This window comes from Hemicordylus capensis, chromosome 1 (genome assembly GCF_027244095.1).
Source record: "Hemicordylus capensis ecotype Gifberg chromosome 1, rHemCap1.1.pri, whole genome shotgun sequence".
Classification (NCBI taxonomy): Eukaryota; Metazoa; Chordata; class Lepidosauria; order Squamata; family Cordylidae; genus Hemicordylus; species Hemicordylus capensis.
This window is the reverse complement of record NC_069657.1, coordinates 307,945,207-307,968,850: the sequence shown is the minus strand read 5'-3', so window position 1 is coordinate 307,968,850 and position 23,644 is coordinate 307,945,207. Positions and strand designations below refer to the sequence as shown.

The 23,644-nt window shown below is 42.1% G+C and overlaps 1 protein-coding gene across 10 annotated transcripts in view; it reads left to right on the top strand.

Annotated features, from left to right (window-relative positions):
- The window catches only part of FILIP1 (filamin A interacting protein 1), a 129,978-nt gene that overhangs the window by 74,422 nt on the left and 31,912 nt on the right, over positions 1 to 23,644 (top strand). For 4 of the 10 annotated variants that reach the window (XM_053286920.1, XM_053286919.1, XM_053286922.1 and 1 more), the window contains 2 exons: positions 4,458 to 4,631; positions 7,295 to 7,473. In XM_053286920.1, coding sequence (XP_053142895.1) covers positions 4,458 to 4,631; positions 7,295 to 7,473 — 353 coding nt within the window. Of the gene's footprint in view, positions 1 to 4,457; positions 4,632 to 7,294; positions 7,474 to 17,027; positions 17,129 to 19,322; positions 19,342 to 20,169; positions 20,297 to 20,660; positions 20,844 to 22,428; positions 22,593 to 22,864; positions 22,887 to 23,644 lie in introns of those variants that run through there. The other 6 variants (XM_053286926.1, XM_053286929.1, XM_053286924.1 and 3 more) reach the window with 6 other exon arrangements.

Here is a 23,644-nt window from a genome sequence, read left to right as displayed (position 1 = left end):
CACTAGATAGGCAAGAGTGGTGCACAATAGCTGATTAGTCTCCCCTTTGAATGAGGAGCATGGTGAGCATTAGCTAGGTCAAATTCAGTCACTATAGGTAACTGGTTTCTGAATGGGGAATGATCATGAGCATTGGTTCTACTGGATCCATGCACAACAGCAGCTTTGAATGGGAAGTGGTTGGTGTGCATGCACATACACACGTGTATACACCTAGTCACACACACACCTATTGTATGTGCAGGGTGCATGCATAATTACCATTGGAGTACTGTGTAATTCACATATTGATGCCAACTCTCCTGAATGTGTGGTACCAGTGTTTGAGAAGGTGGAAATATCAATACCCCAAATTTTTTATTTTATTTTATTGTTAGATTTATATACTGCCTTTCATTATAAACAATCTCAAGGCAGTTTACAAAAGTTAAAACACATAATAAAAAGGAGTTAAAAGTATTTAGCTAAAAGTATAAAAACAATCTGATATTAAAATATATAATATACAAATACAGAAAACTATACACGGATAAAAACACACAGAAGCAGCAATAAAACAATCATGTAGAGGCCTGGATAAAAAGCCAAGATTTAACCAGCTTTCTAAAAACTGTGATGGAGCCTGAGGAGTGAATTGGAAGAAAAAATAGTGGGCAACCTGCTGTGCAGAGTTCTGGCATGGGGATGCTCCATGCTGGGGCCGCTGCAGGCTCATGATTATTGAGAGTCTCATTCTGCAAGGATAGGGTTAAAAGTACTTTTGACAATCCCAGCTGTCATGTTTTAGCACCCATGTGCTGGGACCAAGGATGCAGATAAGTGTGACAGGTGTGAGTTCCTTCTGGACACATAGCAATTTCAGATTATCCACGAAAGCTGCACAAGTGTATCATTTTGCTACTCATGAAATAATAACAGGCTCAGTGGGGAAATGCTTGACTAACAAGCAGAAGGTTGCCGGTTCGAATCCTCGCTGGTATGTTTCCCAGACTATGAGAAACACCTATATCAGGCAGCAGCGATATAGGAAGACAGTGAAAGGCATCATCTCATACTGCGTGGGAGGAGGCAATGGTAAACCCCTCCTATATTCTACCAAAGACAACCACCAGGCATCGAAATCAACTTGACAGCACACTTTACCTTTAATGAGTTGATCCAAAGAAGCAGAGCTTTTTCAAAATGAAAACAACAATCTTGTTCTGTTACACAGAGCAGACAGTGGCCCTCTGATTTAGGTGTAATATGAGGTCCTAGAATGTAGCAATTTCTCACACCACATGAGACTGACAAGTACACTGGCCCATGTGTTGTGCAGCCATAGGAGAGAAGAAGAAGGGCTGCATCCTGGTAGAGGTCATAGTATGCCTAATGGCTTGTTCTCCAGCTGTATCTGAACAAAGCAGGGTGGGGAAAACATTTTTTACTTCTTCCCCCCTTCCAAAAGTCCCTTTTGCTTGTAAAAATATGTCCCTGAGGGTCATGAAGCCCTCAGGGACATATTTCTGCAAGTGAAATGGTCTTTTGGAGGGTGGAGAGAAGCAAAAATTACTTCCCCACTGTGGGACAAGCCTTTGCTGCAAATATGCTGCAGCTTCTGCAAGGACACAGCCCTTCTTCCACTCTCCCATGGTTGCACAACAGGTGGCCATTTTGTTAGCTTATGTAAGCTCGTGTACATCTTTGAGATGCTGACAATTAAGGGTTTAAAAAAAAACAAAAAAAACAGCTTGAACCAAAGAGGAAAATATGGTAGTTAGGGATATGGTTATGAAAATTATTTGGGAGACTTGGTTGATCTCCAAATGACCATTTTATCTTTTAGTAATGTGGTAGAATTTTAGAGTGGGAAGAGACTTTGGTGGCCAGTTTCCTGCATAGTGCAGGAAATGGTGACAGCATCCCTGACAAATGGCTGTCCAGCCTTTGTTTGAAAATTACCCGAGGAGGAGCGCCCCCACACACACACGTTACAGATTTTTCCACTGTGGGACTGCTCTTACCATTGGGAAATTCTTCCTAATTCCTAGCCCAAATCTGCTTCCTTATAATTTCTCTGTGTCCCTAATGTCTCTAAAGCAACATGAGTTATAGAACTGAATGAAAGACATCCCGTTTGACTAGCGTCAGTCTCCAGTAACTGAAGAGAGCATCTCTGTTTGCCTCTGAGATCACAAGTAGCATGTCCCTGGCAGCACTGGTGGCTGTCCGAGAACAGTCACCTGAATCCCATTAGGGACCCATCACATGAGGTTTTGCTTAGGTGCTTTGTTAGGACAGTGTGAAAAGTTTACCAAGTGCTTTGGAATTTAGAAAATGTGCCACTGGTATGACCACAACACTGCATGGGGGACAGATGACCTTATCTTATTTCTGATCCTGGTACGCAACAGCTGTTGCACTATTAATAAACTAACCAAGCTATAAAGAGTTCTTAGTTCCAGGGCTTGACAGCTACTTTTGTAGAATAATCAGAATGAAAAATATGGACTTAATAAACTTTGATCCTCTGTTTCGTGGTGGTTATACTTCTGTACTCCTAGCTGCATACTGGGGAGGTTAGGGGAAGTTAATCATCTCACTAAACACCCAGTGACATAATGGAAGACGTTACTTATGAATGATGTTATTTGTCTTTAATGTTATCCGGCTCCTCTGTAATTGTTTGGGTGATACTCATTGCATTTTTGAAACGACAGTACATTTTTAAAATCACAAAGCACAAATGATTATCTTACACAGTCTTTCAGTTAGCTGGGAAACACAGTTGTTGGCAGCTAAAAATCAAGAATGAAAAAAGAAAAGTAAAGAGATGGGCTTCTTAGAGTGGGCAATTTAACCAATGAGGTTTTGCTTCAACACAGTACAGAAAACTGTAGGGTTGTGGTTAATCCAGATTGCTTGTGGTTAAGGCATGATGGGGTTATATTTTCAAATGTGGGTCTTCAGATTATGTTAAACTACAACTCCCATCATTTCCACCCACAATAGCCGAGGTCATTGTGGCTGAGCGTCTTTTAGTCCCACATCATCTGAAGATGCAGGCTTGAGAATCCCTGGGTTAAGGGACTGAATGTGCTAAATTGACACTTTTAATATCAAGAGCAACTGCTACAGATGGGTCTATGGGACAATCCGAAGGGACCGTATATCACCCATTTTAAAAGAACTGCACTGGTTGCCAATATGTTTCTGAGTGAAATACAAAGTGCTGATTATTATCTATAAAGCCCTGAATGGCTTGGGTCTAGGGTACTTAAGAGAGTGCCTTCTTTGTTATGAACCCTGCCACCTTTTAAGATCATCGGGGAGGTATGGTTACGTTTGCTGCTGGCTTGTCTGGTGGCAACTGGGAACTAGGCCTTCTCTGTGGCTGCCCCAGGGCTTTGGAATGCGCTTCCTGCTGAAATAAGATTTCCTCCATCTCTGGTTGCTTTTAAAAAGACCCTCAAGACACAGCTGTTTTAATTGTTTTTATTCTGTGAAATTGTTTTTATTGTTTTTATTCAGTGCAAGTGTTTGAATGGTTTTTTATTCTGTTTTTATATCGTATATTGGATTATGTATACCACCAAGAGATAGATATAGCAGGTGGTAAATAAATATGATAGACTGATTAGATTAGACCGATCAATGTCCTGTGTAAGCCAGGGGTGGCAGAACGTTGAAGTCTCTGTGCAAGGCTCAGAGACTGCTGTGTTGGATCAGGCTGCCTTGCTGGATCAGACCAAAGGTCTGGAGACCAGACTTCTCTGAATGCTCACAAGCAAGGCATGATGATGCTAGCTGTCCTTTGATGTCTGTATTCATAGTTTTATAGACCTGCCATATCACCCCTCAGTCCTCTTTCTAAATGGAAGATTTTTACATCTCTAGTCATTTCTTATTTAGTTCTCCTTCTGTACATACCTTCCTCCTTCTGAGGAAGATTTCTGCCCACCTGACTTCATCTACTACGGCAAACCCAGCTCTCCAGTGGCTATGCATCAAAGCACTGGGCTGGGCTCCTAATATCACAGCAACAGAGAGTGCCGCTATTTTGTTTGACGGATTCAAACAACCTGCAGAAAGTAAGGTGGAGGGAGCCAGAGTTTTCTGATGTGTGCATGCTCCCAGCACAGATAGGCATTTCCAACCATTTCCATGTCATTTGGACCTAAAAATGTTGGGTAATTGATGACAGTTTTCCTTCACCACCTGATTTGCTCGACATCTGTAACCAAGAGATGAAGTTGGGTGAAGAATGTTAGGCATCAGAGGTCACCTGACATTGGCAACTCAATAGTGCCAGGTCTGGATGAAAAGAACCTTGCTAGAAGTACCTGCTTGTGCTGGTAGCATGCATTTGCTGGAGATCTCTGGTTCCCTCCACCTTACTTTCCACATGTTGTCTGAATCACTGTTGAGTAATAATGAGTTGGTGGTAATAATAATAATACTGAAATGTAACCTTGTAGGCTAGAGAAGATGTGATCCACATGCTGAAGACAGAGAAAATCAAGCCTGAAGTTCTAGAGGCACACTATGGATCTGCAGCTCCAGATAATGTTCTCAGAATATTGCACAGAGATGCTATCCTCGCCGAAGAGAAATCAGCTGGGGAAGATGTCTATGAGAAGCCCATTTCAGAGGTAACTACCTTTCAAGAATTTGGGGAATGTAGGATGTTTTTGTAATTTATTTCCATTTCCATTCTCATTTCATCATCTTCAAATATCAATGCACAGTACCTTTGTAGAATGCAAGGGCAATCCCTTTACCCATGATTTTGCTTCCCTTTCTTACATCACATGTGACAGTGGTAACACCAGCATACATAGATACTTCTGGATTCATAGATACTTCTGGATGATGTTTAGCTGTGTTACCAATGGTGTTACCAATGAGCAAATTTTATGTGTGCAAACGTTTCCTAAGAGTTCAGTTTCTAAAAAGCGGACTCTAAAGAATTTGAAATTAAGAGTACTAGTATGCATATTTTTGAGCAGTATAGCACACCACTGACCAAACCTTCGTGACTTCTGTGTATAGTGATAGAAAGCTGATTGAGTTTGCACCAGAAAAAATAGACCTCCTACACCCTTCTACACCTTGTTGCACAGTTGATATAGATTCCCATAAGGCAACGGTTCACATACCATCAACTGGCTTGTCTGGGAGTCCCTATATCTTCGTTAACTGACATTTCTTCTGTATATGTTTTGATCTTTGTTTTAAATTTTTGGCTGTTTTTGTTTGTTAATTGCCTTGTGATGTTTGTAGCAGGTGGTATATGAATGTATTAAACACAGTAAATAAATAAAATCCGTACCAACTCTTTTCAGGGTTCTTTGCAAATGAAATGGGTGAGGATAGGTTGTGGGTGGAGCTGACCATCATAGTGTTGCTCACATGTTCATTTTCATCCTAACAAATGTTTGAAAATCTCTAAATTCTTCCTGTGACCCTCATCTGTTCCCACGGATGTTGTAATTCAAGGGACTCATGATTACAGTTCAGAACTCATTAGGGTCATCAAGTTCAAGCAGTGGCCCAGAGAGTATAAGCTTTTTCATGCAGTCATTCCTCAGGAACTCCTGTATAGGCATATAGAGATATAATTAACTCATTGATTCTACATCAGGGCTGCTCAGCATCAGCTCTCCTGCAGATGTTGGCTCCCATAATCCCTTGCTATTGGCCACTGTGACTGGAATTATGGGAGTTGTAGTCCAAAAACAGTTGGGGGGGGCCCTAAGTTGAGCAGGCCTGTTCTACATCATGGGATGACTGTTGTTAGAAACAGTGAAATGGGCGTAGTACTATACATGCCAAAAGCAGAATTATTTCCCTTTAAAGGGGTGTGTGAGATGGTTCGAAAGGCATTGATAACTTTGGTAAAGGTATCACAAGATATTTAAAAAATAGCCATAGCAAATACTCTTAAGTTGTGTTGTGAAATATACTCTTGAACAAAGAAGGGATCATCTTCCCTTCTTCACACTGAAGTCTCTTTACTCCAATATTGAAATCTGAGGACCAATTAAATGTGACTTGGTCCTGCTTTAATTTTTTTTAATTATATATCTTATTTATTTTATTTTATTTATATACCACCTGACTCCCAAGGGTCTAGGCGGTTCACAAACCATAAATATGTACAAGTACAAACCATAAATATGATAAAACACAGTAAAACAACCTATCAAAACAACCATGAGTAAAACAATTTAAAACATTCAAGGATTACTAAAAGCCAGGCTAAAACAATGTGTTTAAGAAAGAAAAGAAAACCACATGGCTCTGTGGTCACCAGGAGTTGACACAACAACAAGAGCAATTTTAAAGGCTGACAAATGTTATGCCATGGATATCTGTAAGAAGCGCATATCTATAAACATCAACCAAGAGGCGAGGGCATCAGGTTTGGGGACAGAGGCATGGTGGAGGGGGCATTTCATCCTTTCCCATGTGCACTATTTCCCAACAAATATTGCGCACGCACACACACTGCTCCTAGCCCCAAGAGGAAAACAACCTACTTGCAGCTTCAGGTGATTTTAGTCAAGACTGCAATGTGATGTAAAAGGGCAAGTACTCCCTCCCTGCAGTGCCTGATTGCCCACCCCTGTCCTGGCAGCTGCTATGTACGTAAAAACTAACAGGAGCGTACGGCCAAATGACACATGTAAGTACATAGAAACATAAGAACAGCCCTGCTGGATCAGGCCCAAGGCCCATCTAGTCCAGCATCCTGTTTCACACAGTGGCCCACCAGATGCCACTGGAAGCCTACAGGCAGGAGTTGGCGGCATGCCCTCTCTCCTGCTGTTACTCCCCTGCAACTGGTATTAGGAGGCATCCTGCCTTTGAGGCTGGAGATGGCCTATAGCCCTCCAACTATTAGCCATTGATAGACCTCTCCTCCATGAAGTTATCCAAACCCCTCTTAAAGCCATCTAGGTTGTTGGCTGTAATATGTATGTAATCTATTGTGTACTTTAGCCCCATAATGGCACACCTGATAAGTGTTCCCCTCCCTCAAATTTCTCATCAAGGTCAAAAGCCGAACTGCAGAAGTAGTTTGAAGTGCTCAAAACCTTAAACTCTCCTTCATCTCTGTAGTTGTTCTCTGATGGCTGAAAGTAAATACTGAAAGCAGGGGTGGAGGGAGTTTTATTACTAGTTGCTGCTTATGAACAATAAAAGTGGCCATGTCACATTTGTGCAACGCACAGTATCCTTTTTTAGTAGCTCCATCAAAGTCAACCAGTGACATATTTAACAGAGCTCATTTTCTATTTCCATAAACCAGCTGGATAGACTGGAAGAAAAGCAGAAAGAAACCTACCGGCGCATGCTGGAGCAGCTTCTTTTGGCAGAGAAATGCCATCGGCGCACAGTTTATGAGCTGGAAAATGAGAAGCATAAACATACAGATTACATGAACAAGAGCGATGACTTTACCAACCTCTTGGAGCAGGAACGTGAAAGGTGAGCATTCAAGACAGCTTGCTGAATAAACTCGGCATTCCAAAAGTTATTCTGAGGGGGAATGACATATTTCAGCAGGTTCAACATTTCTGAAAATACTGTTTTCTCATATGTTCCCACCAGTCGCTAAGCCTTCCTACCTAACTCAAATCTATTGTCAGCTCTTGTGCTATCACAAACATTTAGAACCAACTCGTACAATGATCTTTACATGCAGAACTTCTCTCTTGGCTCTCTCCATGGATTTGTGATGAATCAGCCTTGTGAATGGTTCGTGTGTTTACATTGCCACTTATCACACAATAGCTTTGAAAAGTGGTTTGAATCAGGATGTGCTGCATCATGATTTGAACATGTTTGACCCGTTCAGACCAGTTCAGAATGCACAGTTCCACTGGAATCATCAGTTGTGTAGACCAAAATGTAAAGAGCAGTCCTCTGCATCAGTCTTTAGGGTGCACCTTTTGGTTAAAGGCAATTCCTTTGCAGCGACCTCTGACTCCCAGAACAATCTCCCTGATTTTTACCCAACCCTCAGTGGCATGGTTTCAGGAGGCACAGGCAGCTGCAGAAGGAAGAGGAAAATTACCGAAAATTATACAACCACCCTTTACAATGAAAAACCCAGCCCATCAGCAGAGGGTTAATCTGGATGTTGGCCATTGTCAACTACTACATACCACTGCAGCTACTGAGGCTGTGCGCACAAGCAGCCCAACCCTGACCTGGGTTGGGATGCTCATGTGCAGCACCAGGATTGAGGCTGCCTCCATTGCAAGTCTGGGTTTTTAACCCAGCCTTTAACCTGGGTTAGAGGGCGCGAGTGTGCTCTCTAACTGAGGTCTAGGATCGTATGAATGTTCGGACTGCAGACAGACCAAGCACACACAGAGCTGGGTGCCTAGAGTGCCCGACTCATGGAGGAATCCCCTAATGCACTGCACTGCTTCCGTAGTGCATTTTGGGATTTCTAAGGGCCAGGACTCGCCTCCAGTGATCCGTGCTACAGGGAACAGTGCGGATTGTGTGGCCGTGCCATGGCGCACTGAAGAGGAGCACATTTATACTCGACCTTCCCCCACCCACACTCCCCACCCCTCTCATGGTCGTGCCCACAACCTTACTAAATACTGTCAGATATCAACTTTGTTAATGAAACAGGGTGATCGGTGAACACCCCTAAATCTATATTTAGGTTTGCATGGGGAAATTAGTTCGGAAAAGACAGTTTCACGTCAGATTTAATTTGCACCATGTTGTGAACTCAGGAAATGACCGGACTGAGACAAGATCTAAGTTTCAAAATCAGAAGAAGGTATTTATTGTAGGGAGGGGTACAGTGGAAAGAAATAGGGGTACAGTGAAAAGCAATATTAGTATAAAGAATACATTTAACTGCAATGAGGTGTTTTATTAGCTTAAAGTCCTAATTATATAAGTTCCCAGGTGAAAGTAAGAGACTTTTTAGAAAGGGAGGTGGATGGATTTAAGCAAGGGGAATAGAGATAGAATTGGGCCCAGTGAGGGGCAAATGCTCATATCACCTGATCTGGACAAAGGGATCTCAAGGCTCTTGGAACCACCAAGGGACCTCGTTCCTCTGGGACAACTCAGGCAAAGGCGGGTGCAAGAAGGCTGGAGGGATTAGTCGGTAGAGGTTAATCCATGAGGGTGCTTCCTCTGTGGAACCAGCTTCCTATGTTAGCGAGGAAGACTGGGCAGATCAGGCTGGGCAAGAAAGCCGATCTAAAGGATGGCACGAAGTACTGAACACAGCCTGGCGTGGCCCACGAACAGTAAATTGCCCAAACAACAGCTGGTGACTCCATGTAGTGGTACGCAAAGAGCACCATCATGAAACTGGGACTTCTTATACCCAAAAACATATCCCGGAGGCACATTCCAATTGACCTTTCATGTTGGATGGGTGTGTTGGGTGGAACTGGCAAGGATTCCATTCTTGCTGATCTCTCTTCCTGTGTATAACAATGTGGGAATTGCCGAAGTGTGCCAAGGCTTTTGTCATGAAAACAGTGCATAGATGTGAGAAGAAGAAATCTGCATGGAGGGAAGGTCCAACAATCCAAACAGTGCTTTTAATGGGTGCATCTTTTAGGTCTTTGTCACTGACTCAACCTCTTTTGTGAGGGGAGGGGGAAGATTTACCTCCACAAGCCTTATCTGTGTTCTTCCTGCTGAGTTAACTGGCACATTCGCTGGCTGCTATCCTTTTGTGAAAGGAGAGGATGGGGAGGTAGTTCTCTCTGAGTGCAGAATGACCTTGGCAGAGAGTTAACCTGCTTTTAGTTAACTTCTGGGGTCTGCTTAGGGTATCCCAGCATAGGAGGGCGTGTATCTACTCCCCTTTCCAATTTGCTTGTTAGGAGCTAAATCTAGGGGCAAGTGGCCCACTGTCACTGTGACCTGTCCCCATCTGCCATAAATTGAGAATTCACAATGCTTTGAGGCTCCTGAGCATGTCAAGAGTGAGATTTCCAAGCCTGGAGACTCAAACACAAATGAGGGGGCTCCTGGGAACCAGCAGAAAAGCATTGTTAGCAACAACTTTCAGCTAAAGATAAAGTATGCCATCGAATTGGTGTCGACTCCTGGCAACCACACAGCTCTGTGGTTGTCTTTGGTAGCATATAGGAGGAGTTTACCATTGCGTCCTCTCATGCAGTATGAGATGATGCCTTTCAGCATCTTCCTGTATTGCTGCTGACCGATATAGGTGTTTCCCATAGTCTGGAAAACATACCAGCGAGGATTTGAACTGGCAACCTCATGCTTGCTAGTCAAGTCATTTCCCTGCTGCGTCATTAGGTGGCTTAACTTTCAGCTACTGAAATAAAATATTATTGCTGTGCCAAGCACACATTTTAATACTGTATTTACCCCAATCCAAGACTAGTCCCCCCACTCCCCCAAGTTCTTTGATGTTAGAATTTGGGGAGTTGTCTTAAATTCAGGGTCCTCTTCCTTTGGGGTAAATAGGATAACTCATATTCAATCTGTATTTTTTTAAGGGGCTCATCTTAACCATATAACATATAACCATGACCATATAACACCTATTCTGAAAGAATTGCTCTGGTTGCTAATATGTTTCCAAGTGAATTACAAAGTGTTGGTCATCACCTATAAAGCCCTGAATGGCTTAGGTCCAGAGTACTTAAGAGAGCACCTTCTTTGTTGTGAACCCTGCTGCCTATTAAGATAATCTGGGGAGCTCCATTGCCACCAGCGTGTCTGGTAGCAACTCAGGACCTGGCCTTCTCAGTGGCTGCCCCAGAGCTTTGGAATGCACTCCCTGTCAAAATAAGAGCTTCTCCATCTCTGATTGCTTATTAAAAGACCCTTAAGACACACCTGTTTTCTCAGGTTTTTAATTAAAACTAATTTTAAACTGTTTAATTGTTTTACTCTGTGGAATTGTTTTTATTCTGTGAAAATGTTTTATGTTTTAGTTTTATATTGTAACTTGGATTTTGTACACCACACACACACACACTGTATATGTATGTGTGTGTGTGTGAGATATCTATCTATCTATCTATCTATCAGACAGTATATAAATATGATAGATAAATACATTTTCTGTGCTCTGTAACCTAACCCCTCAATTCCCATTGATTGATTGATTGATTGATTGATTTATATTTTACATATTTTTATACCACCCAAAACTTAGGTCTCTGGGTGGTTTACAACAAGATAATGAACTTAAGATTTCATTATCCACAGCATCGTTATCCATGGTTGTCGGCCAGAACAGAACCCCCGCACATAACCAGGGCCACCTGTAGACATTAACACACTTCTGATGTCTGAGCTTTCTTGCATAATCTCTTACAGAGGGACTATTGTGATTGCCAAAAGTAAACCAGTGAAGGGCAATACAGGCAGATGATGGCATATACAACATCTGCTCTTTAGGTTGTTCACTGATGTGGACGTTGGTAAATATGCAGCTTAATGAACCCTTTATAGTATGATCTTGTTTCAGATTATTCCTGTATACTGTTCTCATGCTGTATAGCCACTATAAGACATAATCATAAGAATCTCTATCTCATTGTATTATTAAGTATGCACATACGAGCATCCCACATTTTCCCTCTAGGGTTTAAGTGCACAATGAGTAGCAAAGAAGAAGGTACAATATGGTGTATGGTTTCTCATTTATTTTAAAACATATATATCTCATTTTGCTTGCCAAAGATAGCAATTAAACAAACATAATAAAATACTATCATAAAAATTGCTAAATAAAAATGGCAGCTCACAGTTAAAAATCCTACAGCATGACCACCCAGCATATGAGTAGGCACATATGGGTGAATATGGTCCTTGGAGTATCGAGGTCCCAAACTATTTAGGGATTTAAAGGTCATATCCAGCACCTTGAACTGAGCTTGGAAACAAATTGCCAATTAGCGCAGGTTGTGTAAAATTGGAGTGATGTTCTCCCTCTGTTAAACCTGGCTGCCACATTTTATACCAACCAAAGTTTCTGAATGTTTTTCCTGGGCAGCCCCATTTAGAGAGCATTGCAGTAGTTCATCCTAGAGATAACCAGAACATGGTTCTAATTATAGCCAGACCAGACCTTTCCAGATAAGATGCTCCTTGTCACTCAGGCTAGCTGAGCCTCCAGAAGACCCAGGTCATGGTGCACCCCCAGGCTGCAAGCCTGATCTTTATAGAGGAAGGCAACCCTATATCCCAGATCAGTCACACACCCAGCCAACAGCATCCCCGTCTTGTCTGGAATCTAACATTGCACTTTTCTATGCAATGACTATATCTCTGGTTCATGCTCACATTTGCCACATGGAAGAGTGAAGAATTAAGGCAGAGTGTGCATGGAGGCATTTTGGTTTGCAATTCTTGGATGCAGTCAGGGAGATCAGAGACCTTAAAAACCAAATCCAAAGAGATTCCTCTTCTTTCCTCTCTCCTTGCATAAATACTGCTGGAGTAGCTTAACCCAGGGTAAACTTTAGACTTTCAGCTCTTACACAAGACTTGCATTTTTAGGATAAACCACTGGTCATTTTTTCATGCTGGAATTTGTCTTCTAGCTCAGTGTCCCTGAAACTTTGTTTGTTGGCTACAACAACCAGATCCTAAGGATAGAGAAAAAGTGATTAACTTATTCCAATGCAGAGGCGAACATTAATAAGCATGGGCTTGTTAAATCTGGGTTTCATTAGCACCACTGATTTCACTCTCTCCTAACATACATGGCTATAATTACATGTAAGTGGGGAATTCTTGGATCCCCAGATCTTTCTTCTTCAAAAGTGTTTTTAGCCTACTTTCCTTAAAGAAAGTATGCTTATGAGATCACCCGGAATTGTGTCTGTCCCCTCAATTTTGCAATGCCTTGACTGATATGAACCAAATTTGGTACAGTTGTAGGGACACATAGGGGAACCTCAACAGTGTGGTTTGTGTTGATGTAATCCACCCCAGTTCAAGATGATGGATGCATGAACATTTGAGGCATAAGTGGGCTAACTTGGGGACCATCTAACTGATTTGAATCAAATTTGCTATAGGTGTAGGGACCCATAGGTACACCTCAAAGGCATATTTTGTGATGATGTCATCCACCCTGATTCAAAATGGTGAGTGCATGAATGTTTGGGGCACAAGTGGGCTAACTTGTGGACCATTTAACTGATTTGAACCAAATTTGCTACAGTTGTAGAGATAGGAAAAACAAAGTAGACAAATTAGTTCTGACCAGAACAACTTGTTTCACTCTTCCAGCGACACTTCCTGCTCTCCTCTCTCCATCCCATCACCCCCAGCAAAGAAAGAACTGGCGAGTTTCTCAGTGGCCTGTGATGATACATTCCTCTCTGCTTCAGTCATCCTGGCACTGAAACACTCCTTGGCTTCTGTTCTGGTGATGTAATGTTGGGACTGCATCACCTGCAAAGGAAACTGATCTGCAAGTAATAAAGAGCACAGCCGTCTTGAAACAGAAAACGGGAGCACTGATGTTAGTTGATTTCAAACATCTCTCCCCCCACCCTCACTTTTGTGCCTTTGTTATTCAGGCTCCCTTCTCTCCCTTTTCCCATGAGAAGCCAGCACCAATGCTTTCTCTCTGAAATGTTTTCATTTTCCTCCACTATTTCATATACATGAGATGCAGAAAGCGGGTTAGGAAATGTCCGTGGAAGCCTGAAAAAGGCTTTCATCCTTTCATACATTTCAGATCTGTAGTCTTTTGTGGGGTTTTTAAAAAAACCCTTAAAATTAAGGCAAAAGAGAATAAACAAGTCACACGATCAGTTTACTGTTGATTAGTTTGGGCTTAGTCTGTAGGCAGGGATTCAAAGAACTGCTAAGATTCTTGCAAGGTGTTTGTGTTACCTCAGTTGTTGTTTTTGAAAAACTGAACAGCTCTCCTGCATGCTTTTGAAACCCCACTTTCAAAACAATGCCGTTCAAAAAACAAACAGACAGACAAGCAAGCCCCCTAGGGCACAAGAAAATAATGTTGTAGTATTTTGTATTCTAACTATCACTTGATAACTTAAAGATCAAATAGATATCACCCACATGCAGCATCTTGATGGACAGATAGCTCTTTGATTGTATAAAGTATTTTCCAATACAGAATTTGGCGGTTTGGATGCATAAGTTGTTTTTTTTGTTTGCTTTTCGGTTATTGAAGGTCTATTTTTCATTTTATAAAACAAAGCAAAGAACAGTCTTTCTGCCTATACCAAATGAAGATTTAAAGTTTTCTTATGTGGTTTTGTTTTTACTTGCTCTGTCTTTGTTGCAAGTTATGTACCAGAAATGTGAGGGGGGAGAAAATACTAATGTAGTGAGATACTGCGGGAATCCATGGTATTTCAGTTATTGCTAATCTTACCATCCATTAATGATGAAAATTGGCAAGGACAGGCAAGTAATAGAATCAATATAACATTCTGAAGGCTCTGGCAAAGCACACAATTCTTTTTCATCACTGCTTTGCATGACTGGCAAATCTGAAACAGTTAACTACATTATTGTTATTTATTTGAAAAGCTCTCAGAGTTATTTACATAGAATAATATTAATATGATCCCCCCCCTCCAAAGGGTGATAATAACTTTTTCTCAGTGATAGTGTCAATACACTGAATTTCTTGTCAAATAAGAAGTTGCCTTAAAGAGGAAGGCAAGATAAGCAGGTTGGATCTTGGAAGAGAGAGCAGCTAATTTCACATAAAGGTTTTCAGTTTGCTCTGCTGAACATTTAGAAACTGGCAAATAAAACAAAATAATAATAATCCTGTGTTCAAACTGTTCTTTGGTCACTTTGAAGAAGTGACTTAACAGAAGCAAGTTAGACTGAAAATGGTTTCAGGCCTCTGGGCAGGTTAAGCTGCTGTCATGTTGTTGGACTACAACTCCCAGAATCCCCAGACATGGCCTTTGTGGCTGGGATTCTGGGAGTTGTAGTCCAACAACATCTGGGGGCCCAAGTTAAGAAACCCTGAACTAGATCATTGCAACAACCACATGATAACTAGACCTAAACAAAAGAGGTTGCCAGGCAGTAGTCTCAACAGAGTATAGCAAGGTTTGTAGCCTGAAACAGATCACTGTATCCATATTTCTCTTCATAGTAACAAGCATAATTAAGCTCTCTCCAGTCTTATTTAAAAATATATATATGGTGCTTTTGCATGGCCCATGGAGATACCATCATCCCAGGATGTGGATTTCCAAGAATGTATTCCTTCAATATTAGCCTAGCACATCTCACATGTTCTGCACAATTTGGATTCCATTAAATGCCTTTCAAAAGCTGGTGGTGGTGGGGAGGAATGTGCCCTTAGTCTTGTAAGCTGTGCCTTTAACCATGAGATAACTGGTGGAGATTTTGACAGGTGCAGTTCTCTAGCATGAATGAGAAAACTGCCTGCAGTGAATCTCTGTTTGCAATGAAAATTTCAGAAGCACAGAGCCTCTAGTTGGTTGGTAGATAGGAAGCCGCCAACCTGCCTAAGAGATGGGCAAACTCATCCGAGGCTGGCTGCTTTTTAGGCAGTTGTTCTAAAATGTGAAGCAGGAGCAGGAGTGCACAGGGACTTCTGGGACCAAGGCTGTGATATGAGCAAGCCATACATATGAGAAAGGCTAAGGGCCAGGGTGAAGAGCATTTGAGAACACTTGGCCATCTGCCTGCTACCCCTTCACAATAGTCTTGCCCCACATTTTGCATATTTGCATAAAATGGGCCTCAAGACCTCTGCAACATGTAAAAATCCTGTTTACGTCTGGTGTCTGAAAATCTATTTTAATTAAAGCAATTCATTCTAAGTTAGGACATTTGGAGTGGTACAACTGGATCATACCTGTAGAGACCAGGAGCGGCAACCAACCCACAGTATTTGAGCAGGAATAAGGAAGTCCCATTACTCTCAAGTGATTTGAGGCTCTGATAGCTATGCGCTGTGGTGTTTTTGGTTAATCCATTCCTTGATCCAGGACAGCTTTTGAATGGGCCTTTAGTTACTTGTATTCTAGTCCTGGAGTAGAGGCAGGGTGTGTGTGTGTAGGGGCTAACACACAGCCAGCAGCAAGAGCACTGAAGGCAGACTGCACTTAGCTCTCTGTAAATAATATCAATCTCATTAAACCGTTAATATTCCTGATTCCACTCCACTACCTTGTCCTTGCATACAGCAACTCTTTCCCTTGGATTCTACATGCGTGACATCAAGCACCATGAAGAAAAGCAGTCACTGCCCATCAACATGAAGCCTGTTCAGGTGTGCCTCAGATGGGAGTGCAGCTTCTGCAAGAGCACACTTGTAAAAGCCCTGCACTGATGAGTGCTCCTCTCTATACCATAGTTACAGTGTTTGTCTGAAGAGACAAAAACTGCACTTGGGTGTGGGGCTAACAGGCACACTCTTATGAATGCTGTACCCAGGTACAACCACCATGACTTGAAGCATACCTGAACAGGGCTAGAATCAACCTGCCATCTAAAGTAGGGAATGCTTTCATTAAGACCAACCAGAAGGTAACAAGCAGGAAGCTCTCAAGTCCTACAGATTTCTCTAGCAGGCTAGATGGTAAGTGCATGGGGGGTGGGGAGCATATTGGAGGTGCCCCAGTAGTCGGTAGTTTGTAAAATCTCAAGACAGAGCTAGAAGGGTTTTATCTAGACTGAGATCAGGCTCTAAAAAGTGTGAGAGGGCTGCTTGTCTCAATGAAGTGCAAAAAAAAAAAAAAGCAGTGCCCCCACATTTGGGAAATACAGAATCTGGAAGTTTACTCAATCCAGCCTTTAGTACTTACTTGAAACTCAGAGGTTCCTTGCAAGGCAGAGTTCAGGGGGTGGGGAAACATCAGAGAAATAAGATAAACTTATCTTGCTAAAGTAAGAAATAAATTTAGGGTTAGACTGAAAGTCTGTCACTGCCAAGTTGGAGATTGGGGGGTATTTAACCCTTCAAAAGTTGATCTTTTGCCCCAAGATGATGGGACTCCTCCTCTTCAGTTCAAAGTTCCCTCTATTGGGCAGTCAATTGCAGCATTCTCCAAATTACAGAAAAATCCTGTGAACTGTTAGAGAGCTCAGGAGAGGAGATTTCTTTATCTGCCCCAACTACAGCAGAAGTGCACAGGTAAGGGAACACTGCTAATTATGTTGTCTGGAGACATGGAGTTGAACTTCTAAATAAAGTAGTTTATTTAGGAAATCCATAGGGAGATTGATAAAACCTTCATGCTTGGTTGCTAGCTGCATATAGGAAATGGGGAAGGGAGAAGATAGAAGTTTCTCTCTCCAGGAGCTTTTACAGACAGGGCTCCCCCCCCAACCGGGCCCCACCCAAATCCACTCCTGATTGGAGTGTGCCAGTCCACATATTTGCTGGATTTAACCCGACCTCCCTGCGGGCTATCAGGGACCAGGACAGACAGACAGGTCTTTGTTTTTCTCCAAAAGGAGGCTGCGAATGCTGGCTTAGCCCAAGTTATGTAGTTATGTCTGGGGTAAAAAAAATAAATGCCTCTATTTCCAGCAGCTTTGGGGGAAAAAACCCCCAGAGCTTCTGCTTTCTCTGAAGGTGTTGATGGAGGTGCTGATGGCTATGTGAATGGTCCATCTAATCCCTCGACCACTCTTCAGATACCCCGTGACATAAAGCCATGTGTGAAAAACTTCCAGGTGAGAGAATGAAACCCAAGAAGACTATCAGTGTAACAAAGGGGAAGCAAAATAGAGAAAGCATGGTGAGAGGGAATGCCTTTACTGGCTATCTCTATCCCTAATGCCCTGGTCAATGGGGTTGCTAGTGCTAGGAGTCCATGCCATCAGGAGCTGCATCTTCAACATGATCCTGTGTTCCTAAGAGTTGTATAACATACTGTTCTGAGGATGCAGGTGTGCGACCCCTTCCAATCCATCCACTCTCTACATATTTTCCTGCTCTTATGTGGCTGTATAGTGTACTCTGAGAGATGGGTCCTAGCATTCTCTCTGATTTTGCAGAGGATCCTGGTTGCACTTCTCAGAGAGTAGCCTGCCTAACTGGCACTTTAAAAAGCATTGTTGTCACAAGCCATTGGTTGGCAGTTTTATCATTTGTATACTTCAGGATTCATCTAAACCGTGTGAAGAAAACCTCACTGCAGATGGAAAAATCTTCACATCTGTGTCAATTTCTTTGCCAATTCACACTTGGCCTTCTGCTTCATCATACTGAAAAAATTAGGAACAGAAAGGGATAGAAAAGCTGTGGTTGAGTTTGACATAAGAGACAGGTGTGTGATCTTCTACGGTCCAAGCAAAAGTTTGAAGATATCATCAGCCTTTTAAGAAAAGAAAAGATCAGACTGTCTCTTCCATCCAGCCTTTTGGATGAAAGATGGTACAATAGGTTGGGGAGGCAGCCAGATCATGTGGGAAATTAAACCAATCTAATAGGTTTTCCTTGGTTTATTATGTAATAGGTTTTCCTTGGTTTATTATGTAGAGCTGGGATTCTCAAAGTTGGGTTCCCTGATGTTTTTGGACTTCAGCTCCCATAATCCCCAGTCCCAGTGGCCTTTGGTTGGGGATTATGGGAGTTGAAGTCCAAAAACATCTGGGGACCCAGCACTGAGAATCCCTGATGTAGAGTGATTGCTCTAGACATCTAGGGAGGGGAGATGTTGCTGACTTTAACTGGAAACAAGAGCAGCCCAAAGGATATTGCGCTTCAAAAGTTCACTAAGAGTATAATGTACGAGCTGACAAAAGGTGTCAAGAGCAATAGGTACAGGAAAGTTTACTTCTGTATAAGTGTACTTACCATACTGATTCATGCAACACTAGGTAAAGTAATAGCACATGTGACTGGCATTTATACAGCCCAGGGGACTCAAGTACTGCCAGCTCTATTCTCTAGGTAGAGCTGGCTTCAGCACTATAAGAATACTTAGACTTGTAAGGGAAGAAAGGCAGTTCAGTCCCCAAATAGCAAAGTAAAACCAGTTTGGTGAGAAAGCAGCAAAGCAAGAGGTCTTGAATCAGTTCTTTAGCATTGGAGAACTACAAGGATTTATTTAAAGAAAAGGTTACAAACAAATGTGAAAAAGCCTGCAGCTTAATTTCAGCTGTAGCTCATGGCTGAAGAGAGACCAAAATGAACAGCCATCTCTGGAGAGACAAAATGGAGACTTACACTGGAAGAATAAAGGGGAGGAGTCGAGGACTTTTATCCATATCCCTACACCCCAGTGGTCACTATGAGACATTGCAGCTGAGAGCTGATGCTGCCAGGGTCCTAACTCCAACAAGACTCACCTGTTGAACCAGAAGGTTTCTACAACCCACATGTCAAACATGCTTTTGGTATGATTCTCGTACATGTGTCTTTGCACTCATCTGTGGTTTTAGGTTTGGAGTGGTTCTCTTCATTTGAGAGTGAAGTTGTAAATCAGGCACATATGGGTGCTTTCTAAAAGGATGTCCTGTATTATTCAGATTAATGGGAGCTGTACTTGATGAAGGAAGAGTCAACAGGAGACGGGATCAAACTCCAAGGAATTTTTCCCACCACTGTTTGCTCATATATTTTGTGAAAGGCCTCAATGCTCTTCAGCCAAAAAGAAACAATTTTGAAAAGAGAAGTGTCAAAAGTTGTTATGCTTAGTTCATGAATCATACTCCATAAAAGGGAATAAATGCATAATGGGGAGCTCTAGCACAATTCACATGCTGGGATTTAAAGGGGAAAAGAAACTCTTGGGAGAATAATATAGTGTGTTTTATAACATCTGCCTGGAACAACCTGCTTTAAATAAGAGGATGGTGACTAAGGCCAGTTGGTCAGATTAAGTTTACTAAGTGAGGGGTTTTTAGGGAATATGATGTAAGTAACATAAAATGTATAGCCTGGAAACGGCACAGCTTGTAATCCCCTTTTCCCCTCCTCGCCCCTCCCCCTGCCAGCAGCATTCTTTTTTCAAGGATATGTTGTATTTCTCTGCATTGAATACTCTCCCAAGAGGCACAATATGACTAATGCAATATATTTTCAAAGTATATTGAAAACAGCCAGCTTTCTTTGTCTTTGAGAGGGGCTTTCCCCCCATTTTAAATGACACCCCAAATGGGTTCTAGGAACTCATTAAAGCCCATTAAGAGCTGGGCAGCTGAAAGTCTGACAGTTTTGCATTTAAGAATGCAAATTATCCAGAAACATCACTTCGGCTCGGAGCACAAGGAAGAACCTGGAACTTAACTAAGGGGAGACTTTAATGGCTTCTTTATGATTGTGGTTTGCATGAAGTACACTTTCATCACAGTAAGTAAACACAAATCCTGGGGAATGGTTGCTTGTTTTTCTGAAACAGAAGCATCTGGCTTTATTTGGAGAGTTTTAAGCGATGTAGCCATGGAATCTGGGAAGGGCTGCGGATGTTACCTTTACTATATCACATGAGTTCCTGCGCTTGAGATAAAAGTACAAAAGTGAAGCTAAGGCCAGGCTTAACTGGTGCCAGACTGGAACCTGTTTTCAAGACAAGGTTGAACCATGGAACATTTTTAAAATTTTCTTTTTTAAAATAATGCCATCAATCTTTGTGAGACTTTAAAAAGGCCTTTGAGAGGGATTTGAAGAAAGTACAAGAGGAGTTACCCCACACAAGAGTTCTGGGAGGCAGTTCCAGGCGTAAAAGGGAGCAAGGCAGGAGCTGTTTGAAGGAGCAGATGACCTTTGGATGGCTGAGAATGGTGCGGCTGCTGGATGAGCAAGTGAAGGGAACATAAGGAAGAATGAGAAAAGTGGGGGGATACATCCCATATAGATATTCAACAGGTGGAGTTCTTGCCAGCATGGAAGTGCAATGGTAGGCAAAACTTCAACCTCAATTTCTTCCTGTCATGCAGCTTTATTTATTTTATTTTTTCCATTTTATATCCTGCTCTTCCTCCAAGGAGCCCAGAGCGGTGTACTACATACTTAAGTTTCTCCTCACAACAACCCTGTGAAGTAGGTTAAGCTGAGAGAGAAGTGACTGGCCCAGAGTCACCCAGCAAGGATCATGGCTGAATGGGGATTTGAACTCGGGTCTCCCCGGTCCTAGTCCAGCACTCTAACCACTACACCACACTGGCTCTAACCACTACACCAGCTATTAAGGAAAGGTCTGAGTTGTTGGCAGGGGGGCGGGGAGAGTGGCAACCTATTAACTGGGTAAAAAGGCACTTTTTAATGTGGTGACTCACTTATATTTAGTGGGGGGAGAGCAACTGTCCCTATCCAACACCAGTGCAGTGTCTTTGCAGTAGTTATTGCTGATGCCTACCGAGTGAGTGTATGTGTGTGTGTGAGAGAGAAGATTGTAAGCCCTTTTGGGACAAGAACCATTTCTTTCTTATTTCTATGTAGACTGCACCGAGAGCTTTTTCTTCTTGCTGAATAGCAGTATATATTCTTAATCATAATAGTCTCAGGCAACAGATGGGTGTTGCTACTCAATATGTCTAGAAAAGGCTTGAATAATAACACTCCCACCTACTAACTCAACCTATAGGAAAGCCCTCATAAATGGCATCCCAGTCTGGGGTGTGTGTGTGTGTGCGTGCGCATCTGACAATATACTCACTGGTTATGTTAATCTGCCATTTAATTTAGAAACAGATACTGCTGTACAAATTTTGTTGCCCAAATTTTGCCATGGGATGACTTTCGGGAGTGCTTTCCATAGAGGCATAGATGTGAAAGTGGCCAAACCTATACATATCAGACACTGATAGGACTCATTGCAGAGTGATTCTATGAGCCCAAAGGTCCTCTTGCAGCTGTCCCTTACATATGCATAACTGTGCACTAGTTTGCATCATTCAGTTTAAGTGCAAGATTATTAATGTATAGAAATCTACCTGAGTTATATGCAGACTCTGAGTGGGCAAATGCCTAAGGTGGTTTACCTGATCAGAATGGACGTAACAAAAGTAGCTACTGTGAGACAAGGTTCCCAGAAGAAAGCATCATCTATTCCAAAAGAGAAGGCTTGTACATGTAGGAGGTTGATTTGGTTTCAGTTATTCTCTGTGCTACATTTTTGATGGAATTCTTTTATAGCTGAATAATAGTTTACTTTCATGCTGTATGATTCCAGCTCCTGCTGGAGATCCTGAAAGGATTGCAATTGCTGCTTGAACACATGTTGAATAGAACTGGCTGGAGTTCAATTAGTTTGGAAGCGGGGTGATGGTGTGTGTGGGGGGGGGAGAATCCACTTTTCATGTACCTACTCCCCCCCCCCTTTTTTTTTTTGGTAAGAGCCAAGCCTTTCTCTAGCCAACTTCTTTTCCCTTGGTTTCTGAAGTAGCAAAGCTCCACCCCGCCCCCCCCTCACTGCCCAAAGTTAAATCTGCACAATAATGAGCCATATAAGGGAGGGATGACATCATCTGTGAGTGGTCCCAAGCTGTTTTGCACAACATTCACCTTTCATTGTTCTGATGACATGGCTGGAATGTGATGGCTAATTCCCTGGAGAGCAAGGGCTAAGCAGGGCCTTCTCAGACCAGCAAACACTTGCACAGAGGGGAAGGGAGGGGGATAGAAAGTGCTCCTGTCTCTTTAGAAGGTAAGAAACTCACCCTCGGCTTCTTGTTTGTTTCACAAATGTTAGTTGCTTCTTCTACATGCACCTTTTCCAGTGTGTGTTAATGGCTTGGCTTGGCAGGAAGATTCTGCTGGGAGCTGTTGCCAAGAACAGTGTGGAGTTCAGGCATCCCATGATGTGCTTGAAGGGGCAACTCACTACAGTTTGTTGGGTTTTTTAAAAGTTGGCAGGTCAGCCTCAGAGCTGCTGTGTGTAGCCGACCTGGGGAGGGCAAGCTCTGTCTCCCATCACAACTAGGACACCCTGGTTTTCAAGGTAACTTGTTGGGAATGCTTTGACTGTGGTGTTAAACTTAATCTTTCCTTGGAGTTATTTGGTGGTCCAGTGTTATTTTCACTGTGAAGAAGATGGTGTAACAGCTCTGAGTTGTTAAAAGACTTTCAAGAAAGGGTAACCTCAGCCAGAAAGAGATTCTAAACTTTAAAACTTAAAACTTCTGTTTTCTATGCTTTCTGATCAGAGCCTTCATTGAACTGTGCTTCAACAACGTACCGATCATTTCTGGTTATGCAACTGAGATGATGAATTTTTTGGTGGAAATCTTTTTATGTGACTTAAAGTTAAAAAAAAAAAACTATCTAGAAAGCCATTTCTGTATGGAAACAAGTAAGATGTTTGTAAGACACCCCATTGCTCTAAAACAGGGAAACCTGTCAGCACTGAATTCATGGGAAACAACCAGGTGATGTTTGAGCCTCCGATGGGCTGAGCTATTTTTTTTTTAGTGATTTCTAGTTCCAATTGATTGAAATATTATTATTTTTTATTAGTACCTATTTTCCATTGTATAATTTTTATATAAGCATAAATTATATTCTCCCCATACTTCAGTTCCGTAATGTTTGTAACTCTGAAAATGTATTTCTTTTTCACTGCAAGATACTGAGTGGTAAATTAGACAGGTCTTGGCTGCTCAGTATACTACTACTTGGTAGCCAGTACTGTGTACTACTACTATAGTACAATATACTGTTGCATGTAATATTTCTGGAGTCGAAGGAAATCTCTCTTGA